This window comes from Micropterus salmoides, unplaced genomic scaffold, assembly GCF_014851395.1.
Source record: "Micropterus salmoides isolate LMB-PRFRI ecotype aquatic unplaced genomic scaffold, ASM1485139v1 Ms_hic_scaffold_4, whole genome shotgun sequence".
NCBI lineage: Eukaryota > Metazoa > Chordata > Actinopteri > Centrarchiformes > Centrarchidae > Micropterus > Micropterus salmoides.
Genome location: NW_024043372.1, coordinates 16,326,488 through 16,344,342, shown reverse-complemented (window position 1 = coordinate 16,344,342; position 17,855 = coordinate 16,326,488). Strand labels below are relative to the sequence as shown.

General features: G+C 40.7%; 1 protein-coding gene across 14 annotated transcripts in view; it reads left to right on the top strand.

Annotated features, from left to right (window-relative positions):
- The window catches only part of LOC119885510 (R3H domain-containing protein 2), a 73,714-nt gene extending 56,425 nt beyond the window's left edge, over window positions 1–17,289 (top strand). For 13 of the 14 annotated variants that reach the window (XM_038695570.1, XM_038695569.1, XM_038695565.1 and 10 more), the window contains 9 exons: window positions 6,251–6,386; window positions 7,428–7,585; window positions 7,990–8,129; window positions 8,460–8,560; window positions 11,132–11,301; window positions 11,473–11,617; window positions 14,429–14,523; window positions 15,015–15,099; window positions 15,705–16,108. In XM_038695570.1, the coding sequence (XP_038551498.1) occupies window positions 6,251–6,386; window positions 7,428–7,585; window positions 7,990–8,129; window positions 8,460–8,560; window positions 11,132–11,301; window positions 11,473–11,617; window positions 14,429–14,523; window positions 15,015–15,099; window positions 15,705–16,108 (1,434 nt within the window). Of the gene's footprint in view, window positions 1–6,250; window positions 6,387–7,427; window positions 7,586–7,989; window positions 8,130–8,459; window positions 8,561–11,131; window positions 11,302–11,472; window positions 11,618–14,428; window positions 14,524–15,014; window positions 15,100–15,704 lie in introns of all 14 variants that reach the window. The other variant, XM_038695564.1, reaches the window with a different exon arrangement.
- The last annotated feature ends 566 nt before the right edge of the window (window positions 17,290–17,855 follow it).

Below are 17,855 nucleotides of genomic sequence, written 5' to 3'. Positions count from 1 at the left end.
AATATTAAAGTTTTTTTTAAATTATTTGAATAATAGACCGCTTTCCTGTATAAACTACACTGAGAACAGGCCGATACTGAAAGCTGTTCTGTTTGTGGGCTATAATATCTTTTCCTAAATGGATTATGTTAATGAAATAGATTAGTCTCAAAAACTTAAAATGTAAACAATTACACATCAATAATTATGTGCTGCTAGAAGTTGCAACTTTTTCAGCCATCTGTAAACAGAGAGAGTGACAGAGAATAAACGTGTAAGGTACAATGTGTATTAATCTGCTCTAATGCGTAACCCACGAAAGATCCTAGGAAAACAGTGACACTCTCACTTCCACCAGAGTTATAATGCTAGCCTGTGAAATGGTTTGTAGAGGTCTGATGTCTGTCTTACTGATGAAGAATTGCTTGATTTTTATTACGACAGGTGTAAAGTGGCAAAAACACTGAGCTAACAAAAGACTCAGCTCACTTTTGAAGTACAATTAAATAGATTAACGTATTTTAACTTTATCAATGTATTTTGTTTGGTATCTTGACTAAATGCATTTCTTTGTCCCTCTCCAGTCAAAAATCTGCTTCTTGTTGTTACTTAATCTTGGATGTTGTTAACCTCACTGAGCAGAATGATGTACAGTATGTGCATAGTTTCTGACAATAATGTGTCTTTTGTCATGAAACATGTCTGGAAAGTTGACAGTCTGGTCTAACTCTTACCCCCACCCATCCCACCGCTCCGCGGGACCACTCTTTACTAGCTTGCCAGTCTCCACATCTAAAAAGGTTGAAAGCCCCTGCTTTAGAGCATTCACTTTATTTGATGAGAGTTACATTGCTGTTGTGGACAAATACAAATTCCAGGAATAGCTGATGACATTATCCCTTTAATTTCTGGCAACAGGGATTTTATGGGGGAACTTTAATGTGTAGTGGAAGAATTCAAGTGGTTTATTCTGTCAATTTTAATTAATTTCAAACGCAGACAGTGTCTCCGATCATTTCAGACTGTTCCTCCTTCCCTCATATTTTTGCCACTGTGGAGGATTGTGTTCCTTACACCTCATTGTAATGAGCGTTAATGTAAAGATTTGGTGATGAAAGTGAAGGGTACACAGTGTGATCAACATCAAGTAAAACCCAGTGAGTGATAGCCAATTCAGTCATCTTCCTCTACAGTAAAAGTGTAGATGGAAGTAACTTGTGTTAGTTTTTGTAGTAAGACATCTGAGATACACATCATAACTAAGCTGCATAACTACGCTTGCTGGTGCTTCTGTTTCCCAGTGAGTAATGGTTTTCCTGGTACAAGGAAATACAGTGGGGGGGAAAAAAGTATTTGACCCCTTGCTGATTTTGCAGGTTTGCCCACTTACAAAGAATGCAACAATCTACAATTTTAATCATATGTACATTCTAACAGTGAAAGACAGAATCCCAAAGAAAATTCCAGAAAATCACATCATATGAATTTATAAAAATTGATAACCATCTGATGAGGAAAAACAAGTATATGACCCCCTGGATAAACAGCAAGTATTCTGGCTCCTACAAGCCAGTTAGTCTTTCTTTAAGACACAGCCCCAATCCCAACCAATTATCTACATCGAATACACCTACCTCACCTCGTTACCTGTATAAAAGACACCTGTCAACACCCAAACAACCAGCATCCAACATCACCACCATGGGCAAGACCAAAGAGCTTTCTACGGACATCAGGGTCAAGATTGTTGATCTGCACAAGGCTGGGATGGGCTACAAGAGAATCGGAAAGCAACTTGGAGAGAAAAGATCAACTGTCGGTGCAGTTATCAGGAAATGGAAGAAGCACCACACCACCGCCAACCTCCCTCGGTCTGGGCCTCCACACAAGATCTCGCCTCGTGGGGTGTCCCTGATCATGCGAACGGTGAGGAATCATCCCAAAACCACAAGGGGGGAACTGATGAATCAACTGAAGGCAGCTGGTAACACACTACGCCGTCATGGATTGAAATCCTGCAGCGCACTCAAGGTCCCCCTGCTCAAGAAGAAACCTGTACAGGCCCGCATGAAGTTCGCCATTCACCACCTGGACGACTCAGAAGAGGCCTGGAAGAAGGTGATGTGGTCAGATGAGACCAAAATAGAACTTTTTGGCCTCAACTCAACTCGTCGTGTTTGGAGGGCAAAGAACACAGAGTACAACCCAAAGAACACCATCCCCACCGTCAAGCATGGTGGTGGCAACATCATGCTTTGGGGGTGCTTTTCAGCCAAGGGGACGGGACAACTCCATCGTATTGAGGGGAGGATGGACGGGGCCATGTATCGTGGAATTCTGGACCAACATCTCCTTCCCTCAGTGAGAGAGCTGAAGATGGGTCGAGGATGGGTGTTTCAGCACGACAACGACCCTAAGCACACCGCCAAAGCAACAAAAGAGTGGCTGAAGAAGAAGCACATCAAGGTTCTGGAGTGGCCTAGCCAGTCTCCAGACCTGAATCCAATTGAAAATCTTTGGAGGGAGCTTAAAATTCGAGTTGCCAGGCGACAACCTCGGAACCTGAATGATTTGGAGGCTGTCTGCAGGGAGGAGTGGGCCAACATCCCTGCCGAAATGTGCACAAACCTTGTCACCAACTATAAAAACCGTTTGACATCTGTGCTGGCCAATAATGGCTTTTCTACAAAATATTAACATGCTGTTTGTCCAGGGGGTCAAATACTTGTTTTTCCTCATCAGATGGTTATCAATTTTTATAAATTCATATGATGTGATTTTCTGGAATTTTCTTTGGGATTCTGTCTTTCACTGTTAGAATGTACATATGATTAAAATTATAGATCGTTGCATTCTTTGTAAGTGGGCAAACCTGCAAAATCAGCAAGGGGTCAAATACTTTTTTCCCCCACTGTAATAACTGGATTTTTTGGCAATGGCTCAGGCTAGTTGGTCTCACAATAAATACATTGTTTCTATGTAGTATATTTGCTGACTATGGCAGAGGTACGCCACTCACCTCTGATTACACAATTACCAAAAAAATGACCATCACAACCAGTGTTGGGAGTAACATATTACAAAAGTAACTCAATTACAGTAATGTATTGTTTTTTGCTGTAACGCAGTAATATAACGCATTACAAAAAATAAAAAATAAATAAATAATACAGGTTACAATCTCAGTAACGCGCATTACAATGCCTTTTAACCCATTGTGTGTGTGTGTGTGTGTGTGTGTGTGTGTGTGTGTGTGTGTTTTTTAATAATTCACCAACACCGAGAAACATTTCGGCACCACAAAAAACAAATACATGAGTAGAAGGGTAACATTATTACCTGTTACTGGAATCCGATGGTAGAGATTGTAGGCAGGGTGCTATAAATCAGAAGGTTAATTTTTATGACAAAGACCCACCCAATCTGCAGATATAACTCTGCACATCACTAGAACCCACCTATGCAGGCAGATCTTACTATGAGAATAATGCGCCCATTAAACAGCAGTGAAAGTAGTGTAAAACATTACAATTCAGAGACAGTAATATTGTAATATAACTAATTACTCTCAAATGACAGTAACTAGTAATAACGTATTACATTTGGAAGAAACTTAACCAACACTGATCACAACCTATGTACCAATGACAATAAGAGATGGCAATGCATCTTGAAAGCAGGTTGATCATACCCCCTTTGTCTCCAACCTTCTCTTCTCTGTAAAAACTGTAATGCTTTATTTTAAAGGGCTGTTCTTTCTGCGTTCCCTGGAAAGCACTGTTCAATTTTGTATTAATTCTAGTGAAAGGACATATTTCCATGGAAGAATTGCTTCATTTAAACATTTCTTCATTATTAATTTATTTTTGGAAACTTAATTCTTAAAATATGTTGAATTGAAATGTGTGCCTGTAGACAATTGCACATTTTTGTATGTTCCTGCATTGCACTGACTGAAAGACTAGGTTACACTACCTTAGCAATTAACGTGAAGTGTACCAAGGTTAACACCTTGGGACAATTACCAGCCAGTAAAATAACACGTTACAGTAACAAACTATCGAGTGATGCATGAATGCCATAAATATCACAAATGAAAAAGATCTTTCTTTTATAAACTTGCAGTAAGGTGTTACATTTCAGTGATGTGATCACTGTGAAGGAGCAGGATTCACCCGGTGGGGAAGTTTGGCCCTCACACTCAGAGCATGTGCATCACCTTCACAAGCCCGGTCTCAGTCAGTCAGCTAACCTGTCACATTTTTCCGATTGCAGAGGCGGTGACAGTAATGCATTCTCATCCTCACACGCTTCCTTCCCTCCCTCAGGCTTTTACTTGAATCCATAAATTGGTTAATATAATTCATTTGTGGAGAGAGAACTAAATTGTCTGTTTAGAGGTAGAGTTTTTAATAGTAACTCAAGTGTCCGTTTAAAATATTTTTTATTAGCAATAGTGTTGTGGTCATATGCAGGGAATCTGGGGTCAGTAGTATCAGTCCCCTTAAAGCAGCAGTATTGAATTCTGTAAATTATAACTTTCTGTCAATTTGCTAAAAATTTCATTAAATCCTGACTGTAGAACATGAGAAAGATAATCCTCTGGTTCCTCCTACTACTCGTAATGCCATTTGCAAGAATCCACCACTCCCTGAACAAAACCAATCAGAACCAGGAGGAGTCTCTAACGCAGTGTCAGTTACTGCTTGTGCACACACTGCGAAGTCCCCCTCCTTGCGCATGCTCTCACTAAGTCAAGCTCAGCATCTTCAGCTCGTGGCTTCAGAGGTTTTGCAAACACAACCACTGAGAAACAACCACAAGTCATGAAGAATTGCCCATCCCTCCTTTGCCAACAACAGCGTATAGTACAAAACATGGGTGTAAAACATTACCTCCCCAGTGCAACTGGTGTGCATGTTTTTGACCAAACTGTCAGAAGCCAACTCCATGAGTGTGGCATGATGATTTTGCCATTGACCGTTGTTACGTAATTTTTTTTTTTTTCAACGAATTATACAATGCACAGTAAATATTTTGAACTGTTTTGTTCATCGAGATCTGATGTGTTTTAAATGTCCCCTTCATTTTTTTGTAATGACTCTGCACTGTAAAACCTTTTTTTTCAGATGTTTTTTTTTTTTTTTTTTTTTTTTTTTACTTTTCCATCTTATTCCCTGTTTTGTGTCTGTTTATTACTCTCATTATCTGCGCTTTAATTTTGTAGTTCAAAGCTCTGACCTACATAGACGGTGTCTTTTTATGCCTTTTATCACCCTACACACCATCCTATATTCTTGTTCTTGGATCTCCAGACTTGCATAAACAGCATTGGATGAGAAAGTAAGATGCACTGTGGTGTTCACTGTGTGGGCGGTCGACAGTGTAACAGGAGTTCAAATATTGACACCACTGCACCCTCTAGATGGGCTGAATGTTGTCATGTATGCAGATGAAGGTGGAGGCAGGAACTATCGATCCTCCTAACTTTGAGCTTCCTCTCTGTCCATTTCATGTCTCGTTTGGTAATTCTGCATGCTATGTTTAGCCCGGTTGTATAAGCCACATCTTCAAGCTTCAGCATTCAACAATATACACCTCTGTAACTGATACTTTCTCTTGAACACTCTTGTCTGTACAAGAAAGCACAGTATTGAGTTCTTTAGGCATTGTCTTAAATCTGCTATAATAAGTATTTTTATATTAACAATGGATCACGTGGCTACTTATAAGGGGTCACTTGTTGTGATGAAGCGAATGTTGCTCCAAATATGCTAGTAGTGTAAATAGACACCTGTTTGCCATATAAGGTGATAACATGTCAGTGTTCCGTTGCCCTTAAATGGCCAAAAAGTGAGGTTTAATGTGTTTTGATTTGACAATTTGTCCTTGGTTGCATTCAAAAGTCAACATTTTCATTCCAACCTTTTGACAGCATATCTGTATAAAATGTAAAGAAGTGGATTCTTATGCAGAAACAAAATTCAATCGTTCCAGGTTTAGTTTTTTCATACAGCATGTCTCATGGCTTATTGCCCTACTAACCATCTAAGTCTTGAGTCTTTGTCTTGGTTCTGGGAAGATTGGTGGCAAAATAACGCACAGCATAATATAAAAAACATAAATAATAAAACATGATGTAATGTGTTTTCAATGCCGTGAAAAATGCAGGGGGGTGCCCTTGTATTGCCTCTGCACCACATGGCAAAAATGTTGAAGACCGATTTAAAAAATTCAGAGTGATTCATCATTTTTTTGTTGTTTCATTCAGATACAGGTGTCATACTACCCTCCTGGTCAATATCCCAGCTCAGGCCAGCAGTACCGTGTGCCCCAGCCCATGTCCCATCAGGTGTCTTATCCTGCCCAGCGCACACAACCCATGCCTCAGCCCACGCAGCAGTCAGGTCAGTACATTTTTTTTTATGCTGCACTGTCATAAACTCCACCTCAATTCTTTACACATGAAGGGATGGATATATAATATCATGTTTCCTGTGCATTTTTTTTTATATAAACTCACTCAGCGCACACAGACTCATGTTTTTTGTTGAGATGTCTGCATTTAGTGTTATCACTCTAAATCAGAATAGAGCTATGAAAATAGAATAACATTTTATTTTTATTTTTTTTTATTATTTGGAGCACCATCCAAAATGTATCCACAATTAGTGAACAAACAGGTACAGGCCACTTGATTTTATAACTATTATGGTGTCCCTCTGCAAAAAAAATGCTAAATCATACTCAGTTTTAAGTCTACCAGGTGAAAGGTTGATTTTAACCAACCAGGTCTGCTTTGTTTTGCCAAGTCAAATATGCTAGGACCAAAATAGAGCTCTTTCCTTTTTTTCTTAGAAACTACTTCATCCCTCAGTCCCCTTTTTTATTTTTGTGAAGGTTGGTGGTGTATTTATACAGTATGTGACAGATACATTGTTGACAAACCTGAATGGACTCTGGCTCATAGTGGAGGCCTGCCAAGTCCACATAGAACATGAACATCGTGGTCAGTGAGACCGGGCATCAGTCCATGACTGCTGCCTGGTTTGAAGCAAGAGTTTTGCGATGGTGAAGATTTAAACTTAAAGAAATATCAAAAATGTGAACAGTCCCTTCTGAATTTATTCCAGTTTTAATTTTTAAAAACTTAATTGCGACAAAGCCTATTTGGCTTCTGAGTACCTCTACAAATAAAAAAAATTACCGTGAAACCATTGATTTCATGACAATAGATAGAACAAGATATATAGTATATAAATCTGAAAAAAAGTACAAATGTAGTCCAGAGAAATGTGTTGTTTGTGTGTGCCATTGTTGCCTCGATTTTGGCCGCATCATAAGAAACCGTTATGGTCTGTGTGTTGTACAGTGATTTTTTCCCCTCAAATGCAAATGCGCAACTACCATCTAATTTCTCTCCTCTAATTGTTATCTGTTGTGATCAGGTCTCCAGACCATGATGCCCAGCCAGCAGCCAAGCTACCAGGGTATGATGGGTGTGCAGCAGCCTCAAAACCCTGGTCTGCTCAATTCCCAGAGGGCAAGCATGGGAGGACAAATGCAAAGCATTATGGTTCAATACCCACAGATGCCATCATATCAGGTATGGACAGTTAGTAAGTCATCTGTAGGATACAGGTGATACAGGAAACAAAAATGAGCCTTGCCTGGGGAGCTGAACATTTTACCTACAAGTGTCCATGTACATGTGGCTAATCTTAACAGGTTAAACAGCTCCATCTGGTGCACACTTAAAACAACAATTTATGGCGAAGAGTCAGACAAGTTAAATTTCCCTTAAATGGATTGTTTGATCATTAATCTTGATCAACATCAATGTAAATAACTTTACCAGATACTATTCCAAATGCTCATTAACCAAATTAAATGTAAAAATAACATAACAACAGGTCTTGAGTTAATCATTCTGTTAGTTTTGTCTTCTTTTCTCCATTGTTCATTTTTCGACATGGTGTCTTTTCTCTTGACCCTTTTCACATTTTCCAGGTACCAGTGGGAAATGAAAATCAGCAGGTGGTTCAGCAGCAGTACCAGCAGCAGGTGATGGTGCCAGTCAGCCAGTCTGTCCAGGGTCCCATGCCTGTCTACTACAGTGTTATCACACCCACACAGCAGAATAGCACAAGGTATGTAGGAGTACATCACATTGATATAGAAGCTTGTGAGTGAAACCAATGATGTGTTTTTTAATCTTTAGTGTATTTGTTTTCTCTGACTGGATCTGTATCATTTCACCATGTCTATTAAAGAAAACTATTTAAATTGTAATTTAACACTAGCGTAGTTGTATACAGATCTGGTGTACTTACAGATGACTGCTAAACTCTGAAACTTTTGGAATAAACGTAAGTTATTTTCTCCAATCTGTCTTCTGGGAACATTGTCGTTAATCTCCTGTATGTGTGTGAATCACCATGTATTTAGTTTCTCCCCCTTTGCATGTGTCTATCCTGCAGCCCGTCAGTAGGTTACCTGCAGCCCCCCAGCTCTGAGCAGTATCAAATCACACAGTCGCCGTCCCCTTGCAACCCTCAACAGTTACAGCAGCAATATTCAGGTGAGACTTAGTGTCAAGAGGTTGGAATGTGGCCTTTAGTAAAACATTATTTTTGCTTTAGTAAGATATAAATTTGTTTTATGGGCATTAATCTAATACTGTAATGTTGTTGCTCCCAAAACCATTTCTACAATTGATAAAAAAGATGTTCTTCTGGGATACTGTGTTTGTCTCAGTTTTATTTGTAAAGGACTGCTGCTGAACACAAATAATATTCAGTCACAGTTTGCTTTATACCTACAAACCCGGAATTGACTAATAGTGGCGTTGCAACTTGAGAATCTCTGTTACAAAATCAGGTTAAAGGTATTCAGGGAAAAGTTCAGAAAGAGACACTCAGGGTTCACATGTTGAATCTGTAAATCAATGATGATGGTGAGGGAATATTTGAAGAAATCGTGCAAAACCTCCACTTTACGAAGGCCTTGTGCTCCCTGTGGCCTTAAGTAAATGTTGATCGTAATGATGGTCGCTTTATCCTTTCAACCTCTGCTCTGTTTGTGCCACTTACTCAGATATATGTTTGTTTGTTGTAAAAGTCATCTGATTGATCAGTCCATCACCCTATAAACAAATGAGACTCATTAATGTTAAAGTTATATTTCAGTTTTCAAACTATCTCCTGCCCTGAAGATAATTTCAAGAGTAATCCCAAACTCTGGATCTTTCTGAATTTGTCAGTAGCTTATTTTTTGTGTTCGTGTTTTGGTATAATGAATGCATTTCATCTTCTGGCATTTGATAGCTTAAGCTGTTATACTGGACGATTGTAATCTTGAGGAAACAAAGCATCATGGTAGTGTGTATTACAGGTTGTCTGCAGGTCATATAAAATCATCCCTTTCTCAAACTTCAGATCTTCAAGTCATCAAAATGTTTTGAATTTGATTTTTTAAGGTGCTGTCTTTAGCTTGAATTAGTCTGTTCCGTCACCATTAAAATGTGAAACTATATATATAAATTTTCACCACAACACTAATGTTTACTACTGTGCTCTTCAATGCTGACTTTTTTCAATGCTTTACTTCTTTGCCGACCTGGCCCTAAGTGGAAAAAGTAATTGCCCCCCTTGTTAAATCATGATTTAACTGTGATTAGCCACATTTTTTGACTAGTTCAATTTCACTTCCCACACCCAGGCCTACTTATTGCCAGACCTACTGAATCAAGAAATCACCTAAATAACTTTTCTGACAAAGTGAAGTAGGCTAAAAGATCTCAAAAAGCAACACATCAAAAGAAATTCAAAAACAGATGAGAAACAAAGTTGTTGACATCCATCAATCTGGGAAGGGCCATAATCCACAAATGGAGAAAACTTGGAACAGTGGTGAGCGTTCCCAGGAGTGGCCAGCCTATGTCTAAAGAACTGCAGTGTCTATGATTCAACAATAAGAAAGACACTGGGCAAAAATGGCATCCAGGGGAGAGTTTCAGGGCAAAAACCATTGCTGACCAAAAATAACACAAAGGCTCATCTCACATTTGCCAAAAAAACATCTTAATGGTCCCCAAGACTGTTAGGAAAGTATTTTGTGAACTGACAAGACAAAAGTTTAACTTTTTGGAAGGTGTGCATCCCGTTAAATCTGGCATAAAATCAACACAGCATTTAATGAAAAGAACATCATTCCAACAGTCATACATGGTGGTAGTGTCATGGTCTGGGGCTACTTCATGACCTGGACGACTTGCCGTAATTGATGGAACCATGAATTTTGTTCTCTATCAGAAAGTCCTAAAGGAGATTCACCGGCCATCAGTTCATGACATCAAGTTCAAGTGCACTTGAGTAAGCAGTAGGACAATTATCTGAAACACAACAGCAAGCCCACCTCTGAATGAAAAACACAAAATGAAGGTTTTGGAAGACTTGCATCCAATAGAGATGCTGTGGCATGACCTTAAACAGGCCGGTCATCCTCGAAAACCCTCTAGAGTGGCTGAATTAAAACTATTTTGCAAAGTAGAGTGGGCCAAAATTCCTCCACAGCAATGTGAAAGACTCATTGCCAATTATCGCAAACTCTTGATGGCAGTTGTTGCCGCTAAGGGTGGCACAACCAGTTGTTAGGTTTAGGGAGCAATTTCTTTTTCACATAGGGCCAGGTAATAAAATCATCTTTTAAAAACTGTATTTTGTATTTACTCCGGTTATATTTGTCTAATAATAAAAGTTGCTTGATGATCTGAAACATTTCAGTGTGACAAAGATGCAAAACACTTAAGAAATCAGGAAGGGGGAAAACACTTCACAACACCTGGTTCTTGATGAAACCAACCACTTTTACACATGTCACACATGAGCCTCAGAGAAATGTCCAAGCAAAAAGAGTACTTCTCCAAAAAACTATTTGTATCAAAATCTTGTTAATTATTCCTAAAAGTAACTGTTAGTGGGATCATCTATCATACTTCATGTAATGAAAAATAAATATTTTGTCTTTGACCACAAATGAAAAGGAAAGGGTTCAGGACTTCACTAGACAGTGTCAGTGTCCAAATTCACTAATAAATGTCCTACATTGCCTGTTTATCTACATGTGTGCCTGCCTCTGTATGCTCTCTCAGGAGTGCCGCCGCCTGGGCCTGGGGTGATGGTCATGCAGCTCAGCGTCCCCAATGGACCACAGCCTTCCCAGAACCCTCCTCTGGTCCAGTGGAACCCATGCAAGTACTACAGCATAGAGCAGAGGCCCAGCAAGCCGGGAGAGCTCTACAAACCTGACAACACTCCTCAGGTACACACATGAAGCTCTTCTCAATCAGTGAGTGAAGTTATTTGTAAATGTGAAGGATGTCATGAATCGCACATCCAGGGATGTAGGGCTGATGGTGTTATCACATGATCAGGAGCATAGTACTCATGTGTCACACTATTTTATTTATTAATTTGTTCTGCTCGTGTCCAGGCCAGTACCCAGCTTACGAGTCCCATGGCCTCGCCCACTCAGTCTCCCACCCCGTCTCCATCTGGCAGCGTCAACAGCGTCTGTCCAGGCCTGGGACCATTACCGCTTCTTTCTCAGTTTCCCCGACCAGGAGGACCAGCTCAAGGTACAAACGAACATCAAGGGGGACGGTTGAAATACATAAACAGATATCTTACACACAGACACGACAGTATTTGATTAAATAACCTGCAATAAACACGTTTACAGAAATTCTCCAGAGGATAGGAATGAGGAAAATACTTTTAAATGCTTAAATGTAACCAGTGACAGTGAAAATGGTACATATGCAGTCAGATGTCACAGATATACAACTGTATGGATATGAGCTCACACACTTGAATACACTTCACATTTGTGTATGTTGCTCATTCATTTACAACCTGTTAACAGCTATGCTGGATGAGCACAACATTCTTGAAACCTTCCAACCTGGTTTTAAAACTATGCACAGCACCGAAACTGCTCTCGTAAAAGTTTTTAACGATATATTTTTAGCAACAGATGCTGGTGACTGTGTGGTCCTTGTGCTTCTGGATTTAACAGCTGCCTTTGACACTGTGGACCATGAAATTCTGGTCTCTCGTTTAGAGCGATGGGTGGGAATTATAGGCATAGCCCTAAAATGGTTTCAATCCTACTTGAAAGGTAGGACATTCAGTGTCAACTGTGGTGACTGTGTCTACCACGGCGCACCTTGCCTGTGGCATCCCGCAAGGCTCAATTCTAGGCTCTCTTCTCTTTTCCCTTTATCTCCTCCTACTTGGCTCAATACTTAGGAAACATGGCATCTCTTTCCATTGTTATGCAGATGACAGCCAGATCTATGTACCTTTTGAGTAAGGATGACACTCTCAGACCATTGTTTGCATGTCTAGAGGACATAAAGGCTTGGATGGCTCTCAAGTTTTAATGAAAACAAAACGGAGGTGATGGTTTTTAACGGCACCCCTGGGAGTCATTCCCCTCCTCACCTCGATCTAGGCCCCCTAGCTCAATATGTCAAGCCAACCGTCACTGACGTAGGAGTCAAAATTGGTGCCGATATGAAACTGGATAAACACTTTGGGTTAGTGGTTAAATCTATTTTCTTTCAATTAAGACAGCTGGCTAAGCTGAAACCGATTCTTTCTAAGCATAATTTTGAGACCATTATACAAGCCTTTGTGACTACTAGACGAGATTACTGCAATGCACTTTTTGTTGGGATGAATGGATCGTCTCTCGCCCGTCTCCAGATGGTGCAAAACGCTGCAGCTCGTCTTCTAACGGGAACACGTAAATATGAACACATCTCCCCAGTTCTACGCTCACTCCATTGGCTACCCATTCAATTTAGGATCGATTTTAAACTTCTTTTACTGACTTTTAAATCCTTGAATGGCCTTGCCCCCTGTTGGACCTTGTTTATCTGAGCTGCTTCATCCTTATACACCCACCCGTTTGCTCAGGTCAGTTGACAAACTTCTCCTGAGAGTGCCTAAAACCCGTCACAAACTTAAAGGGGACCGTGCTTTTGCAGTGGCAGCACCGAAATTGTGGAATGCCCTTCCTCTTACCATTAGACAGGCTTCCTCAATGTCTGATTTTAAAACTTGTCTTAAAATCCATCTCTTCCATCTGGCTTTTGACCTTTGAGAATGACAACTTCGTGATTGCTGTTAAAGTGCTATATAAATAAATTTTGATTGATTTATCCATCCATCGTCAACCGCTTATCCTGCGTACAAGGTCGCGGGGTGTCTGCCTTTATGGTTTTGACTATCATTCCTCTAGCTTGTGCTTATTTCTCAACGATCTGGAACAGAAGCAGTCAGACAATCAGAGAGAGCTTTACCATACCAACTGTATGTTGGATGAGAACTCAAAAGCACACATTCAGTTATTAATAGTCTATCTGTTGTAAACAGCAATTAGATTAGTATGTGTGCGCAACCAATTACAGTAGGTCTGCTTTTACTTGTGATTGTAACCAACATTTCAGTTGTGTCCGCTTTTGGTTTTACCACTAAATAAGTTTAGATAATATGGATAAATTGGAGGTTTGTATACAACCTGTGTGATCGTCTTAGCCATGTCACCACATCCCTAAATCTCTGCAAATGTGTTATCGTAACCATTAGAAATGATGGTCCAAACTATAAAAATAACCAGGCTGTTTAAAAAACTAATTCTTCTTTTAGTTGACCGACAAATAAACACGAACTGCTGTTACAGCTGTGTGCTTGAACCCCTGCTCGGACTCTTTCTCCCATTTCCACAGCGACCCTCTAAACCTTGTCAGGTAGCTTTTGTCCCTGAGCCAATAGGCATAATCATTTCACCTCATGTCAGCAGGTTTACATGACTGGCCCGGTCAAACCTCCTGTACCCAGACATGGCTTTAACCTCGTCCCTGTCCTTTGACCGATATGTGCACACTGAACCACAACACCTTCACTGACAAATAGACCTGCTATTTGGAATGCACGATTACACACAAAAATACAGTCTTACATCAGTCTGTGATCCATGTTGTATCACCAAGACAAAGGTCTTTTCTGAATAGTCTTCAAAACACCAAAATGAAAAAATACTGTAATAGTAAAAGTAGTGAGCTACATTAAATCAGTTGACCAATTTCTAATGGTTTGGAATAAAATAAAATTGCAAAATCTTTGCCAATTCTATGAACCCTCGTTAAATCTTCCATCACCTTTTTGACTGCGGTATGTTAGTGTATTCATTGCTATAACTCTCTTTATCCTGCCCTCTTGACCAGGTCCCTCTTGAAAAAGAGATGTTAATCTCAGTGAGATCTGGTTTGATAAAGAAAAAGAAAGTGGGGTGATTAAGGTTCACCTATGGCAATGGTACTCTAAAATTAAGTGTTTGCAGGACATCTTTTTCATTTTAACTTGTGATTTATGTTCTTTAGGTGACGGACGCTACTCTCTGTTGGGGCAGCCCCTCCAGTACAGCCTGTGCCCTCCTCCCCTCATGCATGGCCAGTCCTCCTACAGCTCTCATCAGGTCAGTACTAGCAGTCTTTTCTACTCAAAAACGCCCTTCTACATGTTTAAATAAAAATATCACAACCGTAACAAGCGTTTGTGCATTTGTTAGTAGTCCCTGCAGAATTTCTTGGTTCTACGAATGAAGATGTTTTGTGAAGTTGGAGATCAGTCCCAACTTTAAGTCACATTCATAATATGTGGGCTGTGTGGAGACTGTTTGAACTCTTTCTTTGTAGCATGGTGTGTAACCAAGAGTTAATGAAGTTGCATACATTTTAAATGGCAGCCATATTACACTTTGACCTGACCATCATTCTCTCCCTGCTGCAGGCTTTAACACCTCTCTTGCGCCCACTAGTGCACCCTATGTTGCCAATGTTTGTGTTTCTGGTTACCCAAGACTAACTTTAAGGCTCCCTTTGATTGCTTCTACCCCCATCTAGTGTCATTTTGTGGAACTGCATTTTAATAACAAGCTTCAAAATATCTGTGTTGCTATGTGTTCAGGGACAAGGAGTAATGAAACACGGGACACGAGGGAAGAAACAAACACTCAAATCTGCATCAACAGATCTTGGCACCACTGATGTTGGTAAGTTAAGAGATTCGTCATCACAGACTACCATCCACTGTGTTGTCATAACATTTTTCTGCAGGTATTGTTTTACACACTCCCATGTGGTCTAGTATTTTCAAAGAACTCTACCTAATATTTAATCCTTGTCAAGAATTCCAAGATAATTGGTAATTCATTCTCTTCTGAGCACAATGGCATCACAAGGATGGCAAAGTGTGTTGTTCAGGTATGTGTACAAAGTAGATACTAGAGGGCAGCAGTGTCTCGGTTATATCAGTTTAGTCAGTCTTCATCATCCTATATTGCAGAGTTTTCCTCACAATCTCCTCCATCTGGTGTGGGCGCCATTAAATAAACCTTTAGTTGCTGAGAGTAAACTGACACGCTTGCACCACTGCATTCAAGTGCACCAAATTGGATTTCCTTTGGAGTATCCTGCTGGCAAACCCTAATTCTCCAGAGCACTGCACACTGCAAAAAGTTTTTGGCTGAAACAGACGAGAAAACACACAGCATGTCTCTGGAACACGTGCTTCAGTCTCTAAAGACACAGCTTGAGCAATCAAGCCTGCTAGCATCTTATGTCTCTCTCTGACTCTCTTGGTTTCTCCTTTGTCCAGTGGTGAGTCGAGTACTCGAGGTAACGGACCTGCCAGAGGGGATATCGCGTCCAGAGGCTGAAAAGCTCTTCAACCAGCTGTCGATGTGTGGTGCCAAGATCCAGTGGCTGAAGGAACCCCAGGGAGGGCGAGGAGGAGCAGGAGGCTGTGGCTCCTGTCCAGGTGCAGGGCCTCCTGGGCCAGGAGTCACTGCCGCGTCCGGGGCCATCATGGGAGCTGGGGGAGCAAAGGGCGACAGCAACGACCCAGCTCACCTCTACACAGTAGTGGCGGTGTTCCCCAGCACCATGGCTGCCCAGAGTGCTTCCTTCAGACTTAACAACAGCGGGGCCAGCCTCTTCAAACTGAGGGCCGCCAAAAAGAACTATGACCTGCGTGTGCTGGAGAGAGCCAGTTCTCAGTGAAAGGAAAAGAGAATGGGGGGAAACAAAGTCAAAGAGACAGAAAGAAAGAAAGACTCTTGGTGGAGTGGTGGAAAAGGAAGGAGGGCTGAGGGGGAACTGCTCTTAGTGTACAATTTAAAAACAAAACAAACCTTGAGTTAAATGATGTGTCAAATGTATAAAAGGGAAGAAGGTGTGAATCATGAGGTGGCTGGCGTTCGGTTGCAAATATGATTTTGTTGTTTGTTTTTATTCATTGTTTTTGTTTTGTATTTATATAGCAGAAGAGCACACAAGACACGCGAGCATGTGTTTCACTGTTGCCGAGGAATGTGTGCTGCCATTATACAAAAAACACATGCAATGCCACACATACACAAATACCAGGAGACACAAACAGACACAAATGCAGGCAACAGGGTCACGTAGCACATTACAACACACTGGACAGTCGACCTCAGTCAAACTTTTTCCTCCTCTTCCTCCTCCTCCTCCCTCCGCTCTCCAAACCGCCCTCCTTTTTCTGCCAACGTTTTCTCTCCTTCCTCAACTCTCCATCAACCAGTCATCTCTTAATCTCACATATTTAGAAATTTTCATCACACAGTTGCGCACACTCTCTGCTTTCACCCACTGCTCCCCCCTCTTTTCTTGCCATGTCTCATACTGCATCCTATCCTTCCTCTGTCCCTCTCAGATACACTCACTGCTCTCTCCTCTCTTGCTTTCTGTTTGCCTTACTGCTGTTGTGGGTTTCTGTATTGCGCTGTTTTTTTCTCAAACATTTTTTTCTTTTGTTTTTTGGGATTCAATATATTTATATAAGTGATGTAAGGAATAAAAGAAATCTATATATTCAGTGATTTTTCTTTCTTTCCCCCTGAGTGAAAAAGTTTAGGCCTTCCTTTATCTTTACTCCTTCCCTCTTCATCCCCCTCTCCTCTTCCCCACATTTGTTTCCTCCTTGCTGCCCTCTACCTCACTTCTTCGGTCCTCTCCTCTCTCCCACAACTGTCCCACATCCCCCCGCTCCACCCCGACGCCCCGTTGTGTTTGCGTTTTTCGTTGACAGCTGTGCAGAACGTATCAGAAGAAGTAGTTAAAGTGCACAATGATTGCATATGTCTACTGTAAATTTTATTTAATCTGTTATTTTTTGTTTGTTTTTAAAAATATAAAAGTCGAGAAAAAATCTATCAAAACACCTGTGTCATGTGGTTCATTGTTTGACTTTACTGAAGCTGACTCTGAAGTATGAGCTACGCAGAGCTATAATCCACTTTGCATATATACAGGTGGCAAAAAAAAACTTGCCTTAGTACTGTAAGGTGTTGGTCTACTCGCCGCAACAGCTTCAGCACTCATTTGGTATAAGACAGGGGTTTTCAAAGTGTGAGTCCTCCCTAGGGGTCTCCAAACAGTTTCAGGGGAGGCTCAGTGAATGGAAGTGAAACAATATACATTACTTATTGCATTAGCTATCAAAAGGAGATCAGATAGAATAACCTACATGTGTGAAAGTTCAGAGATACAGTAGTTTTTAGGAACTGTTTTTCCCCCCCATCAGTCCGAAACTAATAAATGCCTTAGGACAGACATTTTTTGCGGGATCAAATAATATAATCATGATCCCATAAGCATCCAGGAATTGAACGAAACTTACCATCTTAACTAAAGATGTGGTCGGGGGGTGCCATTTCCCAAGCGTTGTCTGAAGGGAGGCCCGCAGTCTCAAACTTTGAAAATCCCTGGTATAAGATATTCGTTC